General features: G+C 41.6%; 1 protein-coding gene across 4 annotated transcripts in view; it reads left to right on the top strand.

Annotated features, from left to right (window-relative positions):
- Nucleotides 1–18,225, top strand: part of LOC139423239 (14-3-3 protein epsilon-like) — a 39,469-nt gene that overhangs the window by 18,068 nt on the left and 3,176 nt on the right. For 2 of the 4 annotated variants that reach the window (XM_071175041.1, XM_071175040.1), the window contains 6 exons: nt 4,562–4,761; nt 5,026–5,132; nt 7,633–7,839; nt 8,143–8,279; nt 8,711–8,757; nt 18,181–18,225. The exon at nt 18,181–18,225 is cut by the window's right edge. In XM_071175041.1, coding sequence (XP_071031142.1) covers nt 4,562–4,761; nt 5,026–5,132; nt 7,633–7,839; nt 8,143–8,279; nt 8,711–8,718 — 659 coding nt within the window. In that variant the 3' untranslated portion in view covers nt 8,719–8,757; nt 18,181–18,225. The remainder of the gene's footprint in view (nt 1–4,561; nt 4,762–5,025; nt 5,133–7,632; nt 7,840–8,142; nt 8,280–8,710; nt 8,758–18,180) is intronic. The other 2 variants (XM_071175038.1, XM_071175037.1) reach the window with 1 other exon arrangement.

Raw genomic sequence — 18,225 nt, 5'->3', positions numbered from 1 at the left:
TGGCCTGAATGCCAAGCGTCACGTTTGGAGGAAACCTGGCACCATCCCTACGGTGAAGCATGGTGGTGGCAGTATCATGCTGTGGGGATGATTTTCACGGGCAGGGACTGGGAGTCAGGATCGAGGGGAAAGATGAACGGAACAAAGTACACGGAGATCCTTGATGAAAACCCACTCCAGTGTGCTCAAGACCTCAGACTGGGTCTAAGGTTCACCGACCCTAAGCACACAGCCAAGACAATGCAAGAGTGGCTTCAGGACAAGTCTCTGAATTACCTTGAGTGACCTAGCCAGAGCCCGGACTTGAACCCGATCAAATATCTCAGGAGAGACCTGAAAATACCTGTGCAGCGACACTCCCCATTGAACCTGACAGAGCAGAGAAGAATGGGAGAAACTCCCCAAATACAGGTGTGCAAAGCTTGTAGGCCATGAACTTATATGCGTGCATGGGCTCAGGCACCAGCCCATTATTCCTCCACCACCAAACTTTACAGTTGGCACTATGTGGTCTTCTCCTGGCATCCGCCAAAGCCAGATTCGTCTGTCGGACTGCCAGATGGTGAAGTGTAATTCATCACTCCATTGAACGTGTTTCCACTGCTCCAGAGGACAATGTTGGTGAGTTTTACACCACTCCGGCCAATGCTTGTTCATGGTGATCTTAGGCTTGTGTGCCTAAGATCACCATGGAAACCCATTTCATGAAGCTCCCGACGAACAGTTGTTGTGCTGACGTTGCTTCCAGAGGCAGTTTGAAACTCGCTAGTGAGTGTTGCAACCGAAGACAGACGATTTTTATGCGTTCCAGCACTCGGCGGTCCCGTTCTGTGAGCTTGTGTTGCCTACCATTTCGCTCTTCAACTGATCGCTACCCACCCGCCCGTCTAGAATCACTACTCTGGACGGTTCTGACTTAGAATATGTGGACAACTACAAATACCTAGGTGTCTGGTTAGACTGTGAACTCTCATTCCAGACTTACATTAAGCATGTCCAAACAAAATTTCAATCAAGAATCGGCTTCCTATTTCGCAACAAAGCATCCTTCACTCATGCTGCCCAACATACCCTCGTAAAACTGACTATCCTACCGATCCTAGTCTTTGGCGATGTCATTTACAAAATAGCCTCCAACACTCTACTCAGCAAACTGGATGTAGTCTATCACAGTGCCATCAGTTTTGTCACCAAAGCCCCATATACTACCCACCACTGTGATCTGTATGCTCTCGTTGGCTGGCCCTCGCTTCATATTCATTGCCAAACCTACTGGCTCCAGGTCATCTGTAAGTCCTTGCTAGGTAAAGCTCTGCCTTATCTCAGCTCACTGGTCACCATTGCAGCACCCACCCGTAGCACTTGCTCCAGCAGGTATATTTCACTGGTCACCCCCAAAGCCAACTCCTCCTTTGGCTGCCTTTCCTTCCAGTTCTCTGCTGCCAATGACTGGAACGAATTGCAAGAATTACTGAAGCTGGAGACTCATATCTCCCTCACTAACTCTTAAGCATCAGCTGTCAGCAGCTTACCGATCATTGCACCTGTAAATAGCCCATCTGTAAATAGCCCACCCAACTACTTCATCCCCATATTATTTATTTTTTGTTCCTTTTCACCCCAGTATCTCTACTTGCACATTCATCTTCTGCACATCTATCACTCGTGTTTAATTGCTAAATTGTAATTATATCGCCACTATGGCCTATTTATTGCCTTACCTCCCTAATCTTACTACATTTGCACACACTGTATATAGACTTTTCTATTGTGTTATTGACTGTACGTTTGTTTATCCTGTGTATAACTCTGTTGTTTGTGTCGCACTGCTTTGCTCAATCTTGGCCAGGTCACATTTGTAAATGAGAACTTGTTCTCAACTGGCCTACCTGGATAAATGAAGGTGAAATAAAAAAAACATAACTTATATTTGACCGGGGCAGCTCTAGCAGGGCAGAAATTTGACATTGAAGGTGGCATTCCATGAGGTGCCACGTTGAAAGTCCCTGAACTCTTCAGTAAGACCATTCTATTGCCAATGTTTGTATATGGAGATTGACATTGCTGTGTGCTCGATTTTATACACCTGTTAGCAACGGGTGTTGCTGAAATAGCCGAATCCACTAATTTGAAGGGGTGTCCACATTTTGTATATATATTGTGTACTTGAATGGGAATATTGGTTTGAAATTCTGTCAATCCCCCATAACTAACCTATTAATAGAAATGTAGATAATAGAATGGATGTTACCATTTAAATTTACTGGCGGCCGTCTTTGTAGTAATGAAAAGTTAAAATAAATTAAATTATAAAGGTGTATGAATGGACAAAGCCATCGATCATTTGACACCATTCATTCCTATGCTTAGACTCGATAGCGCATTGAAGCCAACTGTTGTCGGTTAAGATATTAGATGCGCAGTTTGTGCTACTCCATGAAGTGAGGTTTCAGGATAGCTCAGTGCTGCCCCATCTCATTGAGTAACTCAAGTTGAAGGCCTGACCGTGGCACTGCAGGCTACCATTAGCAACTAAATTATCTGTAACTTCTGTATGCGATTACATTTTAAAAATAATTTTTGTTTGTTTTGAGTAATCTGTTCAAGGACATACATCTGGTGTATTAGACCCAATTATTGGCACCATGATTGTCTTCTAAAATGTGTTTATTTGTATAAAGATTGACCACGTCATTTTTCCCTTCTATAATGGGGATCTTGTTTTCTGCTAACAATGCCCGCAGTACCACTGTCGGCCTTGAACTTCTGTGGCTTCATTGAGAAGGGGCAGTCGTTCTCCCCTGGTCTCAACTGATGGAGGGCACAACACAACCTCAGAGTATATAAAGTAGGGTCTAAGCTATGCGAGTATGCAAAAACAAAATTGACTTTATGCGTTTTTAGGCTATAGGTATGGCGTTTGGTAATGGCTTTGTAACCTCTTGTGATGAGCTTTCTTATAGGCTAGTACTGAACAGTGGGCGTGGCTATTTGCATATTTGTAGACTGATTTATAAATGCAGCAAGTGTCCTCGTTAACACCGGTTACCCACCTGTCTGGACTACTGCAACTCGCTGTGAGCTGGGCTCCCCGCTTGTGCCATCAAACCCCTGCAACTTATCCAGAACGCTGCAGGCCGCCTGGTGTTCAACCTTCCCAAGTTCTACCATGTCACCCTGCTCCTCTGCACACTCCACTTGCTTCCAGTCGAGGCTTGCATCCACTACAAGGCCATGGTACTTGCCTACGGAGCAGCAAGAGAACTTGCATTTCGTGAACGAACTGTCACATTTGACTTTTTCCCCCCCTACTAGGACTAGGACTGACTAGGAATAACTACGTTATTGAAGAAAAATTTACTTAATATCAGTGAGATACTTGTGTACATGTGGACACCCCTTCAAATATGTGAATTTGTTTTTTTCAGCCACACCCGTTGCTGGCAAGTGTATACAATGGAGCACACAGCCATGCAATCTCCATAGACAAACATTGGCAGTAGAATGGCCTTACTGAAGAGCTCAGTGACTTTCAAAGTGACACCGTCATAGGATGCCACCTTTCCAACAAGTCAGTTCGTCAAATTTCTGCCCTGCTAGAGATGCCCTGGTCAACTGTAACTGCTGTTATTGTGAAGTGGAAACGTCTAGGAGCAACAATGGCTCAGCCGCGAAATTGTAGACCACACAAGCTCACAGAAGGGGACCGCCAAGTGCTGAAGAACGTAGGTTGTCAAATTTGTCTGTCCTCAGTTGCATCACTCACTACCGAGTTCCAAACGGCCTCTGAAAGCAATGTCAGCATAATAACTGTTCGTTGGGGGCTTCATGAAATGGGTTTCCATGGCCGAGCAGCCGCACACAAGCCTAAGATCGCCATGTGAAATGCCAAGCGTCAACTGGAGTGGTGTAACGCTCGCCACCATTGGACTCTGGAGCAGTGGAAACGCCTTCTTTGGCGTGATGAATCACGCTTCACCATCTGGCAGTCAACCGTCGAATCCTGTTTCAGCATGACAATGCCCCCGGGCACAAAGTGAGGTCCATCCAGAATTGGTTTGTCAAAAGGTGTGGAAGAAATTGACCGGCCTCCACAGAGCTCTGACCTCAAAACTCCATCGCACACCTTTGGGATGAATTGGAACGCCGACTGTGAGCCAGGCCTAATCGCCCAACATCAATTCCCGACGTCAGCTGCTCTTGTGGCTGAATGGAAGCAAGTCCCCACAGCAATGTTACAACATCTCGTGGAAAGCCTTCCCAGAAGAGTGGAGGCTGTTATAGCAGCAAAGGGGGGAACCAACTCCATACTAATGCCCATGATTTTGGAATGATATGTTGAACGAGCAGGTGTCCACATACTTTTGTCCAACCTAGCCATCTTAAAATGAATGCACTAACTAAGTTGCTCTGGATAAGCGCTTCTGCTATATTATTAAAATGTTTAATTATTGCAGCCAGCAAGCAACTGACGATCCCCAGAACAGACTCTTCCTACCTTATTGAAAACGGGGTGTGTGATGGTTGAGGTTCATTCTTTTCTCTCTCTCCTCTCTGTCAGAAATGGTGGAGTCCATGAAGAATGTGGCCGGCATGGACGTGGAGCTGACGGTGGAAGAGCGGAACCTGCTGTCGGTGGCGTACAAAAACGTGATCGGAGCCAGAAGAGCATCCTGGAGGATAATCAGCAGCCTCGAACAGAAAGAAGAGAACAAAGGAGGCGAAGACAAACTAAAGATGATCAGGGAATACAGGCAAACGGTGAGCCACCGGGACGGCGGTTAGTAGAAGAATAGAATCACCTTGCTGTCGGAATGTTAGTTACCTAATACATGTAGACCTATTGCATCGGAGGGATGGTGTGGGGCTCCTTTCAAAGTAGAAGTTAAGACTCGGGTCCTCTTTTAATCTTTTGAAGAGGTCATTCAATGGTTATGTAAAAATGAGACTTCATAGTTGAGTGTGATGCTTTTTCCCATTCTCGAGTTTGCTGACAACTGGTTGTGTGTGTTGTCTGCTCTGCAGGTGGAGACTGAGCTAAAATCAATCTGTAAGGACATTCTGGATGTACTGGACAAGCACCTCATTCCAGCTGCAAACACGGGAGAATCAAAGGTTTTCTACTACAAAATGTACGTCTGTGGATGGGAGATATCTTCAAAAACTATTTTGCACACACCAGCGAGTATGTACGCCCTGCCCTGACTGCGCAAGTAATATGAGAAAAGGCTGCCATGTCTTCTCAGTGCAGCATTGTGGCTGTTGCTCACACAACACTCGCTCTCTCGCGCTCTCTGGCAAGCAGAGCGTAAAACCTCTTATCTGAGCTGTGAAAAAACAGCTACTCTGCATGTGTTTTCCATACTTTTCTGTGAAGTGTGCACTTGTGCGCAACCTTGAGCTTGGCCAATAAACCAAAAATTATCAACACTGACCATACCGATCACTTATCTCAGACATTTTGCTGATGTCATTCATTACAATAAGCAGACTATACTAGAAGAATGTGACATTTTCTAATATAGGTGATTTTTAATGGAACAATTGATGGCTACAACCATCAAACTAGTAGTATTAACATTTGGTCTTCAACAAGGACCTGAGGGCTGCGCTGAAAATGTGTTATATTTCCTCTCTGTTAAAATGAGCAAAAAGTAGTCTTCTATCCAAAGTGTTTAAAATGTTCTATGCTCCCTGACTGTCTTACTTTCATTTCGGTTTTTATTAGCGAGCTGGACACACTCAAGAAACTGTGTGAATGTAGGTCCATTATAATTTCTGCACATTTTCAATTTGTTTTTTGTCATTTTAAAGTATACGTGACCGACCGCCTCGATTTGGTCTTTTGTATCAAAATTTGAAATGGTGTTTTTTTTTTACGTTGGATAAAAGTGGAGACGCAGAGCTAGAAAATGTTATATTATACACTGCAGTGGAGCAACAATGGGAAAGTAACTTTCCTTTGAAAGTTGACAAACTTGTAACCCCACTTTTGAGAAAATGGCCCTTTTTGGTATAGGTACTGGAGAGCTCTTCTTTGTCTTATACCCATTCAGCATTATTCACATCCACTGAAGCCTTGGTCCCAGCCATCTCTTTAAGGATTCACATGTGAGGTCATGTGGTAAACACACGTTGTATCACATCAAATCTAAGTTTATTAGTCACATGCACAGGATGCAGAAGGTGTTAACGCTACAATGATAGTACCTGCATAGTAGCAATATTAAAAACAAAGTGTCCAGATAAAAACATTTTATGAATATTTTATCGTTATTAGATGACGCTCACCCGACACACTTGTCTAAATTGATGGGTTATGTGAAGGAAATGCTATAACCACCCCTCACCCAGATCTTGCTAAGGGAATGGGTCACTATTGTCTAGACATGTACACATGTTCATGAAATGACATCGATGGTTGTAATCACCCACAGACGCACCTGCTAATTTGATGGGTCATATAATAATCAGGACGAAGTGGAGTCTTTTGTTAGACATGTAGCTAGCTAGCTAAACAATGAACCGGCATAACCCCAACTACTACCAATACAAATATTGTCATAGCTGTAGTATGAATCTGCAGGTAGCTAAAGCTAACAAACTAGGTTAAATGTTAACTAGATAACATTAGGCTATAACTAGCAATGCAAATGGATTTCTGATTCAAATAATATAACTACACAGATCATACATGTAACGTTAGCTAGTGAGCCAGCAAGCTAACATTTGCTAGCGAACGGTCTGCTTTAACTTGCAATAAAAATGACTTTCTAACAAAATTTGAAACCTTTATCTGAGCTAGGCTCTTACCTGTATACACGGATGAATGCGTCACGGCAGACTGGAACTATTTTAATGCCGTTTTCTTTGTAGCTAAGTCTTGTTTGGCCAGCTTTGTGTCAAGTCACTCCAGTTCACACTAACCGTGGCGTGTGCAGAATGTAGCCCATCACTTTTTCCTACTGATCTGTCGATAGTGCCTGTTAAATTCAGGGCATCAAAAACTTTTGTAGTTCTCGATGGCTAATGTTATATCTTAAAAAATGGCACGGTAGAAAGGACTGTCAACATACTAAACAGCTCACGTTATAGACAGAAGCATGCTACATGGCAGACAAATTCAATCCCATCTCCTGGTATGTCCAGCCCATACATTATCTCAGCCAATCATGGCTAGTGGGAAGGTTCCTGTCGCACCCCCGCCCCAAAATAAAATCAATAAATAATTCTAATACTGTATATATTTATTTTACCCCCTCACGAGCTGGATTTGGCCCACGGCCATATATTTGACATCCCTGGTTTAAAGAATCATAACAAAAACTGGTGTACATGGTTATAGACTTATTGTTCTATTAATCATTATAGCATAAATTCAGGACATTTATCGCGATATAGATTTTTGTCCATATCGCCCAGCTCTAGCACTACCCCACAAGGATTTAAAAGCACACGCTTGGTATAAGCAAGGGCTCTTAATACCAATCCTTTTAATTCCAAATAGGGGAGTTCAGTGCAGAAGTGCATACCTCAGGAAAAGAGTCCTATGTTAACATAAGGAGACCATGGATTTATTGTTGTTTTGTGGGGTTGAAATAACCATGGTCTCGTTCTCCCCTCTGTCCTCAGGAAGGGAGACTACCACAGGTACCTGGCAGAGTTCGCCACGGGTAACGACAGGAAGGAGGCGGCGGAGAACAGTTTGGTAGCCTACAAAGCCGCGAGTGACATCGCCATGATCGAGCTCCCCCCGACTCACCCCATCCGCCTGGGACTGGCACTCAACTTCTCCGTATTTTATTATGAAATTCTCAATTCCCCTGACCGCGCATGCAGGTGGGCCCCTTCTCTCCTGTCTTATCTTCTCATCTTCTCTCTCTTGGGGCTCATATCTGGTGCTCCATCATGCAATGGTGAAATTTTCAGACTGGGTGTGCAGTACATTCTCACCAACACAGTACATTGAGGAAGTCACCTCATGCCCTGGCTAGTTATATATATATATTTTTATAAATACATTTGATTGTATATTCCATACCAGTACATGTTACTAGATGTTCAGCCCATTGTTGTGTGACTTGGATGCTGTGTGAAATCCAACCTTTGACCCCTCTGCTCTGCCCACGCTGCTGCCCTCAGGTTGGCGAAGGCGGCATTTGACGATGCCATTGCAGAACTGGACACGCTGAGCGAGGAGAGCTACAAGGACTCCACGCTCATCATGCAGTTGCTACGCGACAACCTTACATTATGGACTTCAGACATGCAGGGAGACGGTGAGTGTTCCATGCTTCTTCACCTGTTATATGTAGCACAATAGTTGGACTAAACACACTCCAGCGTCTCTTTTCAGTGGTGTTCAAAAGTATGCTGCTACATCAGTTTGACAGCAAACAAGGTCACGTAGAGGATGGGTGTTTTCTAGCTATTGACTTTACTGACTGCTGGACTGGTGTGGTGTACACTTAACCTTCTCTAACTTCCCTCAGTACAGTGGTCCTTCTCTAACCGAAGCACCTCTCCATCTCTAGCTCTCTTTCTCCCTCTCGTTCTCTTTATCTTTCTCTATCTCTTTGTCTTTCGCCTTCCTCTTTGTTTCTCTTCCTTTTACTTTTTTTGTCCTTGTCCGTCTGTTGAGCTGTACTCCCTTTCACTGCTCTAATATCTCTCTCCCATCTTTCTCGTGTCTCCGTTTTCCTCTTTGTAGATTCTTAAGGACAACCCCTCTTCATTCCCTCTATAGAACTGTATTTTGTAAGTCATCTCTTTCACCTTTCTTGGACATACCTCTTGCTCCCTCACTCAGACTTGCTTCCCCTCACTAACCCTTCGTCACTGCATCGTCCAGTGCCAGGTTGGGTTCATTAGGGCACACCGTAGCAAAATGTTGTGCAACGGGAACAAGTGTTTCTTATTAAATAGTGCTGAACATTGAGTGCATTTTTAGGTCTGTTCAGCTTCAGTTCGATAATGAAAAAATAATCACGGTTTTTGGTTTCTTTTTTTTATTAAATGTTTTATGCCATGCATTATGTGCATTAAATGCTGTAACACTGAATAAAACTATTAATAAACGTCCCATGATGGTAGGGACTTCCCATTACTGCTTATCACTTATTAACCCCGTAAAACAACACACACAATATCTGTCTGTCTGTTTTGCATGGTCTGCTTCTCCATCTGCTGATGTTGGCCCTCAGCATCTGCTGATGTTGGCCCTCAGCATCTGCTGATGTTGGCCCTCAGCATCTGCTGATGTTGGCCCTCAGCATCTGCGGTGGAAGTTGGCAGTGTCACAGCGGTGTTTGTCAGTCCAGGAGACATCCCGAAAATCTGTCTTCTCACGAAAATGCCTGTCGCGTCTAAACGGTTATAGCCTCATGTTGGCTAGTTAACATTGAACCTAGTTTGTTAGCTTTAGCTACTTGCAGATGCATACTATAGAAAAACGATGACCCCTCTATGGAAAGATGACTCTTACGAACACAATGTTGTTCTCTGTTCGACCCCAACAAGCGTCACAGGACTCGTCTGAAGTCGGTACCGCCGATCTGCCAATTTCTGTCTGTAGAGTCCGAACAGTTTGGGCTAGAGGTCGACCGATTATGATTTTTCAACGCCGATACAGATTTATTGGAGGACCAAAAAAAGCCGATACCGATTAATCGGACGATTTTATTATTTTTGTAAAATATTTTTTACATTTGTAATAATGACAATTACAACAATATTGAATGAACACTTTTATTTTAACTTAATACATCGATAAAATCTATTTAGTCTCAAATAAATAATGAAATATGTTCAATTTGGTTTAAATAATGCAAAAACAAAGTTTTGGAGAAGAAAGTAAAAGTGCAATATGTGCCATGTAAAAAGCTAACGTTTAAGTTCCTTGCTCAGAACATGAGAACATATGAAAGCTGGTGTATCCTTTTAACATGAGACTTCAATATTCCCAGGTAAGACGTTTTAGGTTATGGTTATTATAGGAATTATAGGACTATTTCTCTCTTTACCATTTGTATTTCATATACCTTTGACTATTGGATGTTCTTATAGGCACTATAGTATTGCCAGCCTAACCTCGGGAGTGGATAGGCTTGAAGTCATAACCAGCACAATGCTTGAAGCACAGCGAAGAGCTGCTGGCAAATGCAGGAAAGTGCTGTTTGAATGAATGCTTACGAGCCAGATGCTTTCTACCACCGCTCAGTCAGACTGCTCTATCAAATATCAAATCATAGACTTAATTATAATATAACACACAAATACGAGCCTTAGGTCATTAATATGGTAAAATCCGGAAGCTATCATTTTGGGAAAAAAAAAAGTTTATTCTTTCAGTGAAATACGGAATCGTTCTGTATTTTATCTAACGGGTGACATCCCTAAGTCTAAATATTGCTGTTACATTGCACAACCTTCAACGTTATGTCATAATTATGTACAATTACAGTCTTTGTTAGGAAGAAATGGTCTTCACACAGTTCGCTATGAGCCAGGCAGCCCAAACGGCTGCATATACCCTGACTGCTTGCACAGAACGCAAGAGAAGTGACACAATTCCCTAGTCAAAATAAATTAATGTTAGCAGGCAATATTAACTAAATATGCAGGTTTAAAAATGCGCTTCATCACCCGTTTGGCGAAGTAGGCTGTGATTCGATGATAAATTAACAGGTACCTCATCGATTATATGCAACGCAGGACAAGCTAGATAACTACACATGGTTGATGATATTACTAGTTTAATTAGTGATTGTTAAGATTGTTTTTTTTAAAGATAAGCTTAATGCTAGCAACCTGCCTTGGCTCTTGCTGCACTCGCGTAAAAGGTAGTCAGCCTGCCACGCAGTCTCCTCGTGGAGTGCAATGTAATCGGCCATAATTGGTGTCCAAAAATGCCGATGACCGATTATGATAACTTGAAATCGGCCCTAATTAATCGGCCATTCCGATTAATCGGTCGACCTCTAGTTTGGGCTACAAACTAATATGACCTTCTATGGAAAGGTGAGACTCACAAACACGTACAGTGCCATCAAATTATTCGCACCCCTTTAGTGTTTCCATATTTTATTGTTACAGCCAGGATATGAAATGTAATTCCTTTGAAATTGTGTCACAGATCTACACACAATACCCCGTAATGTCAAGGTGGAATTTTGTTTTGCAGAATTTTTAAAAATGAAAATGAATAGCTGAAATGACTTGAGTCAATAAGTATTCAACCTTTTGTTATGGTAAGCCTAAATAAGTGCAGGAGTAAAAAATGTGCTTAACAAATCGCATAATAAGTTACATGGACTCATTCCATGTTCAATAATAGTTCACGATTTTTGAACAACTACCCCACACATACAATTGTCTGTAAGGTCTCTCAATCGAGTTGTGAATTTCAAGCACAGATTCAACCACAAAGACCAAGGAAGTTTTTCAATGCCACTCAAAGGGCACTGATCAATGGCTAAAAGTAGCTGAATGTCCCTTTGAGCATGAGGAAGTTATTAATTAAGCTTTTCATGGTGTTTCAATACACCCAGTCACTGCAAAGATAGAGGCGTCCTTCCTAACTAATTTGCCAGAGATGAAGGAAACTGCTCAGGGATTTCACCATGAGGCCAATGGTGATTTTAAAATAGTTATAGTTTAATGGTTGTGATATGAGAACTGATGGAACAACAACATTGTAGTTACTAACCTAAATGACAGAGTGAAAAGATTGAAGCCTGTACAGAATACAAATATTCCAAAACATGCATCCTGTTTGCAACAAGGCACTTAACTAATACTGCAAAAAATGTGGCAAAGAAATTTACTTTTTGTCCAGAATACAAAGTGTTCACTGAGTACACATTACTGAGTACCACTCGTCATATTTTCAAGCATGGTGGTGCATCATATTAAGGGTACGCTTGTCATTGGGAAGGACTAAGACATTATTTTAAGATAAGAAACCGAATACAGCTATGCACAGGCAAAATCCTAGAGGGAGAAGCTGGTTGTCTGCTTTCCAACAGACACTGGGAGACAAATTCACATTTCAGCGGGACAATAACCTAAAACACAAGGCCAAATCTACACTATTTTCTTACCAAAATGACATTCAGTGTTCCTGATTGGCTTAGTTACAGCTTTACTTAAATCGGCTTGAAAATCTATGACAAGACTTGAAAATGGTTGTCTGGAAACGATCAACTTGACAGACCATGAAGAATTTAAGAAATAATAAGTTTTACTCGGAAATGAACACTTATGTAAATGAGATGTATTTCTGTATTTAAAATGTACACATATTTATAAAAACTTGTTTTCACTTTGTCATTATGGGGTATTGTGTGTAGATGGGTGAGAATCTATTTAATATTGTTTTTATTCAGGCTGTAACGCAACACAATGTGGAATAAGTCAACTGGTATGAATACTTTTTGAAGGCACTGTACGTCGCTTGTTTTGCTCTAGGAAGCCCACAAGCCTCACAAACCTTGTCTGAAGGTAGCCTGATACCAGTTTAAAAAATGAATGGAAGTATACAGTGGGGAGAACAAGTATTTGATACACTGCCGATTTTGCAGGTTTTCCTACTTACAAAGCATGTAGAGGTCTAATTTTTTTATCATAGGTACACTTCAACTGTGAAAGACGGAATCTAAAACAAAAATCCAGAAAATCACATTGTATGATTTTTAAGTAATTAATTTGCATTTTATTGCATGACATAAGTATTTGATACATCAGAAAAGCAGAACTTAATATTTGGTACAGAAACCTTTGTTTGCAATTACAGAGATCATACTTTTCCTGTAATTCTTGACCAGGTTTGCACACACTGCAGCAGGGATTTTGGCCCACTCCTCCGTACAGACCTTCTCCAGATCCTTCAGGTTTCGGGGCTGTCGCTGGGCAATACGGACTTTCAGCTCCCTCCAAAGATTTTCTATTGGGTTCAGGTCTGGAGACTGGCTAGGCCACTCCAGGACCTTGAGATGCTTCTTGCGGAGCCGCTCCTTAGTTGCCCTGGCTGTGTGTTTCGGGTCGTTGTCATGCTGGAAGACCCAGCCACGACCCATCTTCAATGCTCTTACTGAGGGAAGGAGGTGGTTGGCCAAAATCTCGCAATACATGGCCCCATCCATCCTCCCCTCAATACGGTGCAGTTGTCCGGTCCCCTTTGCAGAAAAGCATCCCCAAAGAATGATGTTTCCACCTCCATGCTTCACGGTTGGGATGGTGTTTTGGGGGTTGTACTCATCCTTCTTCTTCCTCCACACACGGCGAGTGAAGTTTAGACTAAAAAGCTCTATTTTTGTCTCATCAGACCACATGACCTTTTCCCATTCCTCGTCTGGATCATCCAGATGGTCATTGGTAAACTTCAGACGGGCCTGGACATGCGCTGGCTTGAGCAGGGGGACCTTGCGTGCGCTGCAGGATTTTAATCCATGACGGGTAGTGTGTTACTAATGGTTTTCTTTGACACTGTGGTCCCAGCTCTCTTCAGGTCATTAGCCAGGTCCTGACGTGTAGTTCTGGGCTGATCCCTCACCTTCCTCATGATCATTGATGCCCCACGAGGTGAGATCTTGCATAGAGCCCCAGACCGAGGGTGAATGACCGTCATCTTGAACTTCTTCCATTTTCTAATAATTGTTCCAACAATGAACTTCTTCCATTTTCTAATAATTGTTCCAACAATTGTTGCCTTCTCACCAAGCTGCTTGCCTATTGTCCTGTAGCCCATCCCAGCCTTGTGCAGGTCTACATTTTTCTCTGATGTCCTTACACAGCTCTCTGGTCTTGGCCATTGTGGAGAGGTTGGAGTCTGTTTGATTGACTGTGTGGACAGGTGTCTTTTATACAGCTAACGAGTTCACAGGTGCAGTTAATACAGGTAATGAGTGGAGAACAGGAGGGCTTCTTAAAGAAAAACTAACAGGTCTATGAGAGCCAGATATCTTACTGGTTGGTAGGTGATCAAATACTTATGTCATGCAATAAAATACTAATGAATTACTTAAAAATCATACAATGTGATTTTCTGGATTTTTTTTTTTTAGATTCCGTCTCTCACAGTTGAAGTGTACCTATGATATAAATTACAGACCTCTACATGCTTTGGAAGTAGGAAAACCTGCAAAATCAGCAGTGTATCAAATACTTGTTCTCCCCACTGTATATTAGAGGTCGACCGATTAATCAGAATGGCCGATTAATTAGGGCCGAATTCAAGTTTTCATAACAATTGGAAATCTGTGTTTTTGGAGACCGATTTGCCCGATTTGTATTTATTTTGTATTTTTTTACACCTTTATTTAACCAGGCAAGTCAGTTAACACATTCTTATTTTCAATGATGGCCTAGGAACGGTGGGTTAACTGCCTTGTTCAGGGCAGAACGACAGATTTTTACCTTGTCAGGTCGGGGATTCAATCTTGCAACATTACAGTTAACTAGTCCAACGCTCTAACCACCTGCCTCTCATTGCACTCCACGATGAGACTGCCTGTTATGCGAATGCAGTAAGAAGCCAAGGTAAGTTGCTAGCTAGCATTAAACATATCTTATAAAAAACAATCAATCTATCAATCATAATCACTAGTTAACTACACGTGGTAGATGATATTACTAGTTTATCTAGCGTGTCCTGCTTTGCATATAATTGATGCAAAGCAGGGGGATGATTTAACAAAAGCGCATTTGCGAATAAAGCACAATCGTTGCACGACTGTACCTAACCATAAACACCAATGCCTTTCTAAAAATCAATACACAGAAGTATATATTTCTAAACCTGCATATTTAGCTAAAACAAATCCAGGTTAGCAGGCAATATTATGTGTCACTTCTCTTGCGTTCATTGCATGCAGTGTCAGGGTATATGCAACAGTTTGGGCCGCCTGGCTCGTTGCGAACTAATTTGCCAGAATTTTACGTAATTATGACATAACATTGAAGGTTGTACAATGTAACAGCAATATTTAGACTTATGGATGCCACCCGTTAGATAAAATACGGAACGGTTCCGTATTTCACTGAAATAATAAACGTTTTGTTTTCGAAATGATAGTTTTTGGATTCGACTATATTAATGACCAAAAGCTTGTATTTCTGTGTGTTATTATGTTATAATTAAGTCTATGATTTGATATTTGATAGAGCAGTCTGACTGAGCATGGTAGGCAGCAGCAGGCTCGTAAGCATTCATTCAAACAGCACTTTCGTGCGTTTTGCCAGCAGCTCTTCGCTGTGCTTCAAGCATTGAGCTGTTTATGACTTCAAGCCTATCAACTCCCGAAATTAGGCTGGTGTAACCGATGTGAAATAGCTAGCTAGTTAGCGGGGTGCGCGCTAATAGTGTTTCAAACGTCACTCGCTCTGAGACTTGGAGTAGTTGTTCCCCTTGATCTGCAAGGGCCACGGCATTTGTGGAGCGATGTGTAACGATGGTGTCGATGTGTTCCTGGTTCGAGCCCAGGTAGGGGCGAGGAGAGGGACGGAAGCTATACTGTTACACTGGCAATACTAAAGTGCCTATAAGAACATCCAATAGTCAAAGGTATATGAAATAGAAATGGTATAGAGAGAAATAGTCCTATAATTCCTATAATAACTACAACCTAAAACCTCTTACCTTGGAATATTGACGTCTCATGTTAAAAGGAACCACCAGCTTTCATATGTTCTCATGTTCTGAGCAAGGAACTTAATCGTTAGCTTTTTTACATGGCACATATTGCATTTTTACTTTCTTCTCCAACACTTTGTTTTTGTATTATTTTTATTTACAAATAAATGTAAAAAAATTGTCCGATTTAATCAGCTTTTTTTGGTCCTCCAATAATCGGTATAGGTATCGGCGTTGAAAAATCATAATCGGTTTACCTCTAGTATATATGGAAGTAGTTTAGTGCCTAAAAAATGTGTTAAAAGGATACTTCGGGATTTTGGCAATGAGGCCCTTTATCAACTTCCCCAGAGTCGGATGAAGTCATGGATACCATTTTATGACGAATTATCCCTTTAAATATGGGTAAAACAAATAAATAATCGTGATCTTTCTTACATCTCTCAGATATAGGACACACTTCAAAATAATCTTCCTTTTAATTAATTTTTTGACTGTCTGTTTTTCCTTCTACGAGTCTGTTATCCAATGTGTTTCTATGGGCTAATGGCAGTAAGGCCAAATTCAATGATTAATCAAATATTTGTATTTTATACCTGAAGTGGTCCCTCAAGTGTAGACTCTCAGGCAGGGGTCTCCAACCTTTTCTAACATGAGAACTACTCAAATAAGCCTGTTCTTCTCTTCTCCCCTACAATGCTTCCCCAGGTTCTTCGTGCACTACTTTCTCTTGTCCACTATGCTTTCTTTTAAAGGGGGCACTTTAAAATGGGTCCTTGCGCTAACTGAGGAAATATTGACTTAGCTAAATATGACCACTTGTGTTAACTCTCGGCTGACATAAACCACAATAGGAATTAGCTAATAGAAATTACTATTTACAATTCATCAAATCACGGGTGAGCTCACCATTGATTTGAAATAATTGAGTAAAACACTTTTAAAAAATCGAATGAAATCCGACGATGGGTAGTTCGTGTGCGCCACAATGTTTGTTTTTCCACGTCAGCCGAAGAAGAGACCAGATTAGTTTGTTTGCAGTATGCATGTTGAGAAGGGGGGGTGTCGTCTATGATCATTCACTTCCGGAAGTTTACTCGAAAGATGAGTGAACCTCATTATAACATCTTTGGTCTGACAGATGTTTGTGACACCCAGAATGCATTGTATAATGTCAACAAACATGGTGCCACACACAGCTGTAAAATGGCTTAACATTCGCTCATCATAATCAGTACAACCTTCAAAAAGTATTTTACACACATCATGGGTGTCCATTACAATAATCAGAATGCATTATTTGCCACCAGTACTTGAAAACATTAATAAAACTGTAAATACATTATGCTCTATACATAAATGACAACACGATATACAGAAAATAAGGCACTTATTTTGATAGGAATGCGTACATGTTTCATTTATTACATTTTTATTTAACTAGGCAAGTCAGTTAAGAACAAATTCTTATTTACAATGACGGCCTAGGAACAGTGGGTTAACTTCCTTGTTGAGGGGTAGAACGACCTTGTCAGCTTGGAGATTCGATCTAGCAACCTTTCGGTTACTGGCCCAACGCTTTAACCACTAGGCTACCTGCCGCCCAACATGTCCAAAGTTATTATTTGTAAGGAAAATAACAATGAAGGCAATGCGAGTGCTAGCCAGAAAATGTGTCGGTCAATTCGTGAAAATAAACAATTTCAGTTAATTATTGCGCAAGTTCATATATGTTTCCCATTTCATTACCGTTTTCTTCAGTTTCATGCCTAGTGAACACGACCCTGTTCTAATCTTAGTCTAGGCCAGATGAGACCCTCTCTGGCCTAAAGTGCTCTGTGATGTCCACATGGCCCAACTCAACCAACTATCTGGGCTGCATTGAGAACGGTGTTTTCGGGTGTGTGTCTGTGTGTCCATTAAGTAGAAGCTAGAGATGTTCCCCTCTCATTCGGCATGAGTTGAATGGGGTGTGGTTAGTGACACTGTCTGACTCACTGAAACGCAAGTTCTACTAACACTGTCTGTCTGTCTGTCTGTCTGTCTGGTTTTGAGCTAAAGGTAAGAGACTCCACTTATTAATATGGCTGAACACGGTACACTCAATCTTCACACTGAAACGCAAACGTGCGGTTGATGTGCACCAACACACTAACTACATGTAGCTAAGATGTTTAGTTTTTCTCCCCTCACCATCTCACATGTATGGCACTAGTCTGGGTGATGTCAGAGGACATGGGTTGGTCCAACCAAGCAGCCTGTTGGTGTGTATGTAATGGTTATAGCAGGTCTTAAAAATAAATTATATATTTGTCATTGATTTTGAGGCGGGGGAACAAACTCAGTATACTTTAAAATGACAACCTGTAGAAATGATAATGGATCTACATAAAGTCCTTATCACTGGAAGCCTCACTGCCCTGTTGTCATGGTAACAGTGGGTGGGCTCTGGATTCTTGTCCATTTAAAATGTTTTTTGCATTTGTGGTGAAAATGACAAACTGTCTTTTTAATTATGAGCATTTTAATCCATTTTCCTTTCTCTTCAGGTGAAGAACAGAATAAAGAAGCACTGCAAGATGCGGAGGATGAGA

The sequence above is a fragment of the Oncorhynchus clarkii genome, chromosome 12 (genome assembly GCF_045791955.1).
Source record: "Oncorhynchus clarkii lewisi isolate Uvic-CL-2024 chromosome 12, UVic_Ocla_1.0, whole genome shotgun sequence".
Lineage (NCBI taxonomy): Eukaryota > Metazoa > Chordata > Actinopteri > Salmoniformes > Salmonidae > Oncorhynchus > Oncorhynchus clarkii.
This window is presented reverse-complemented; position numbering and strand designations above follow the sequence as displayed.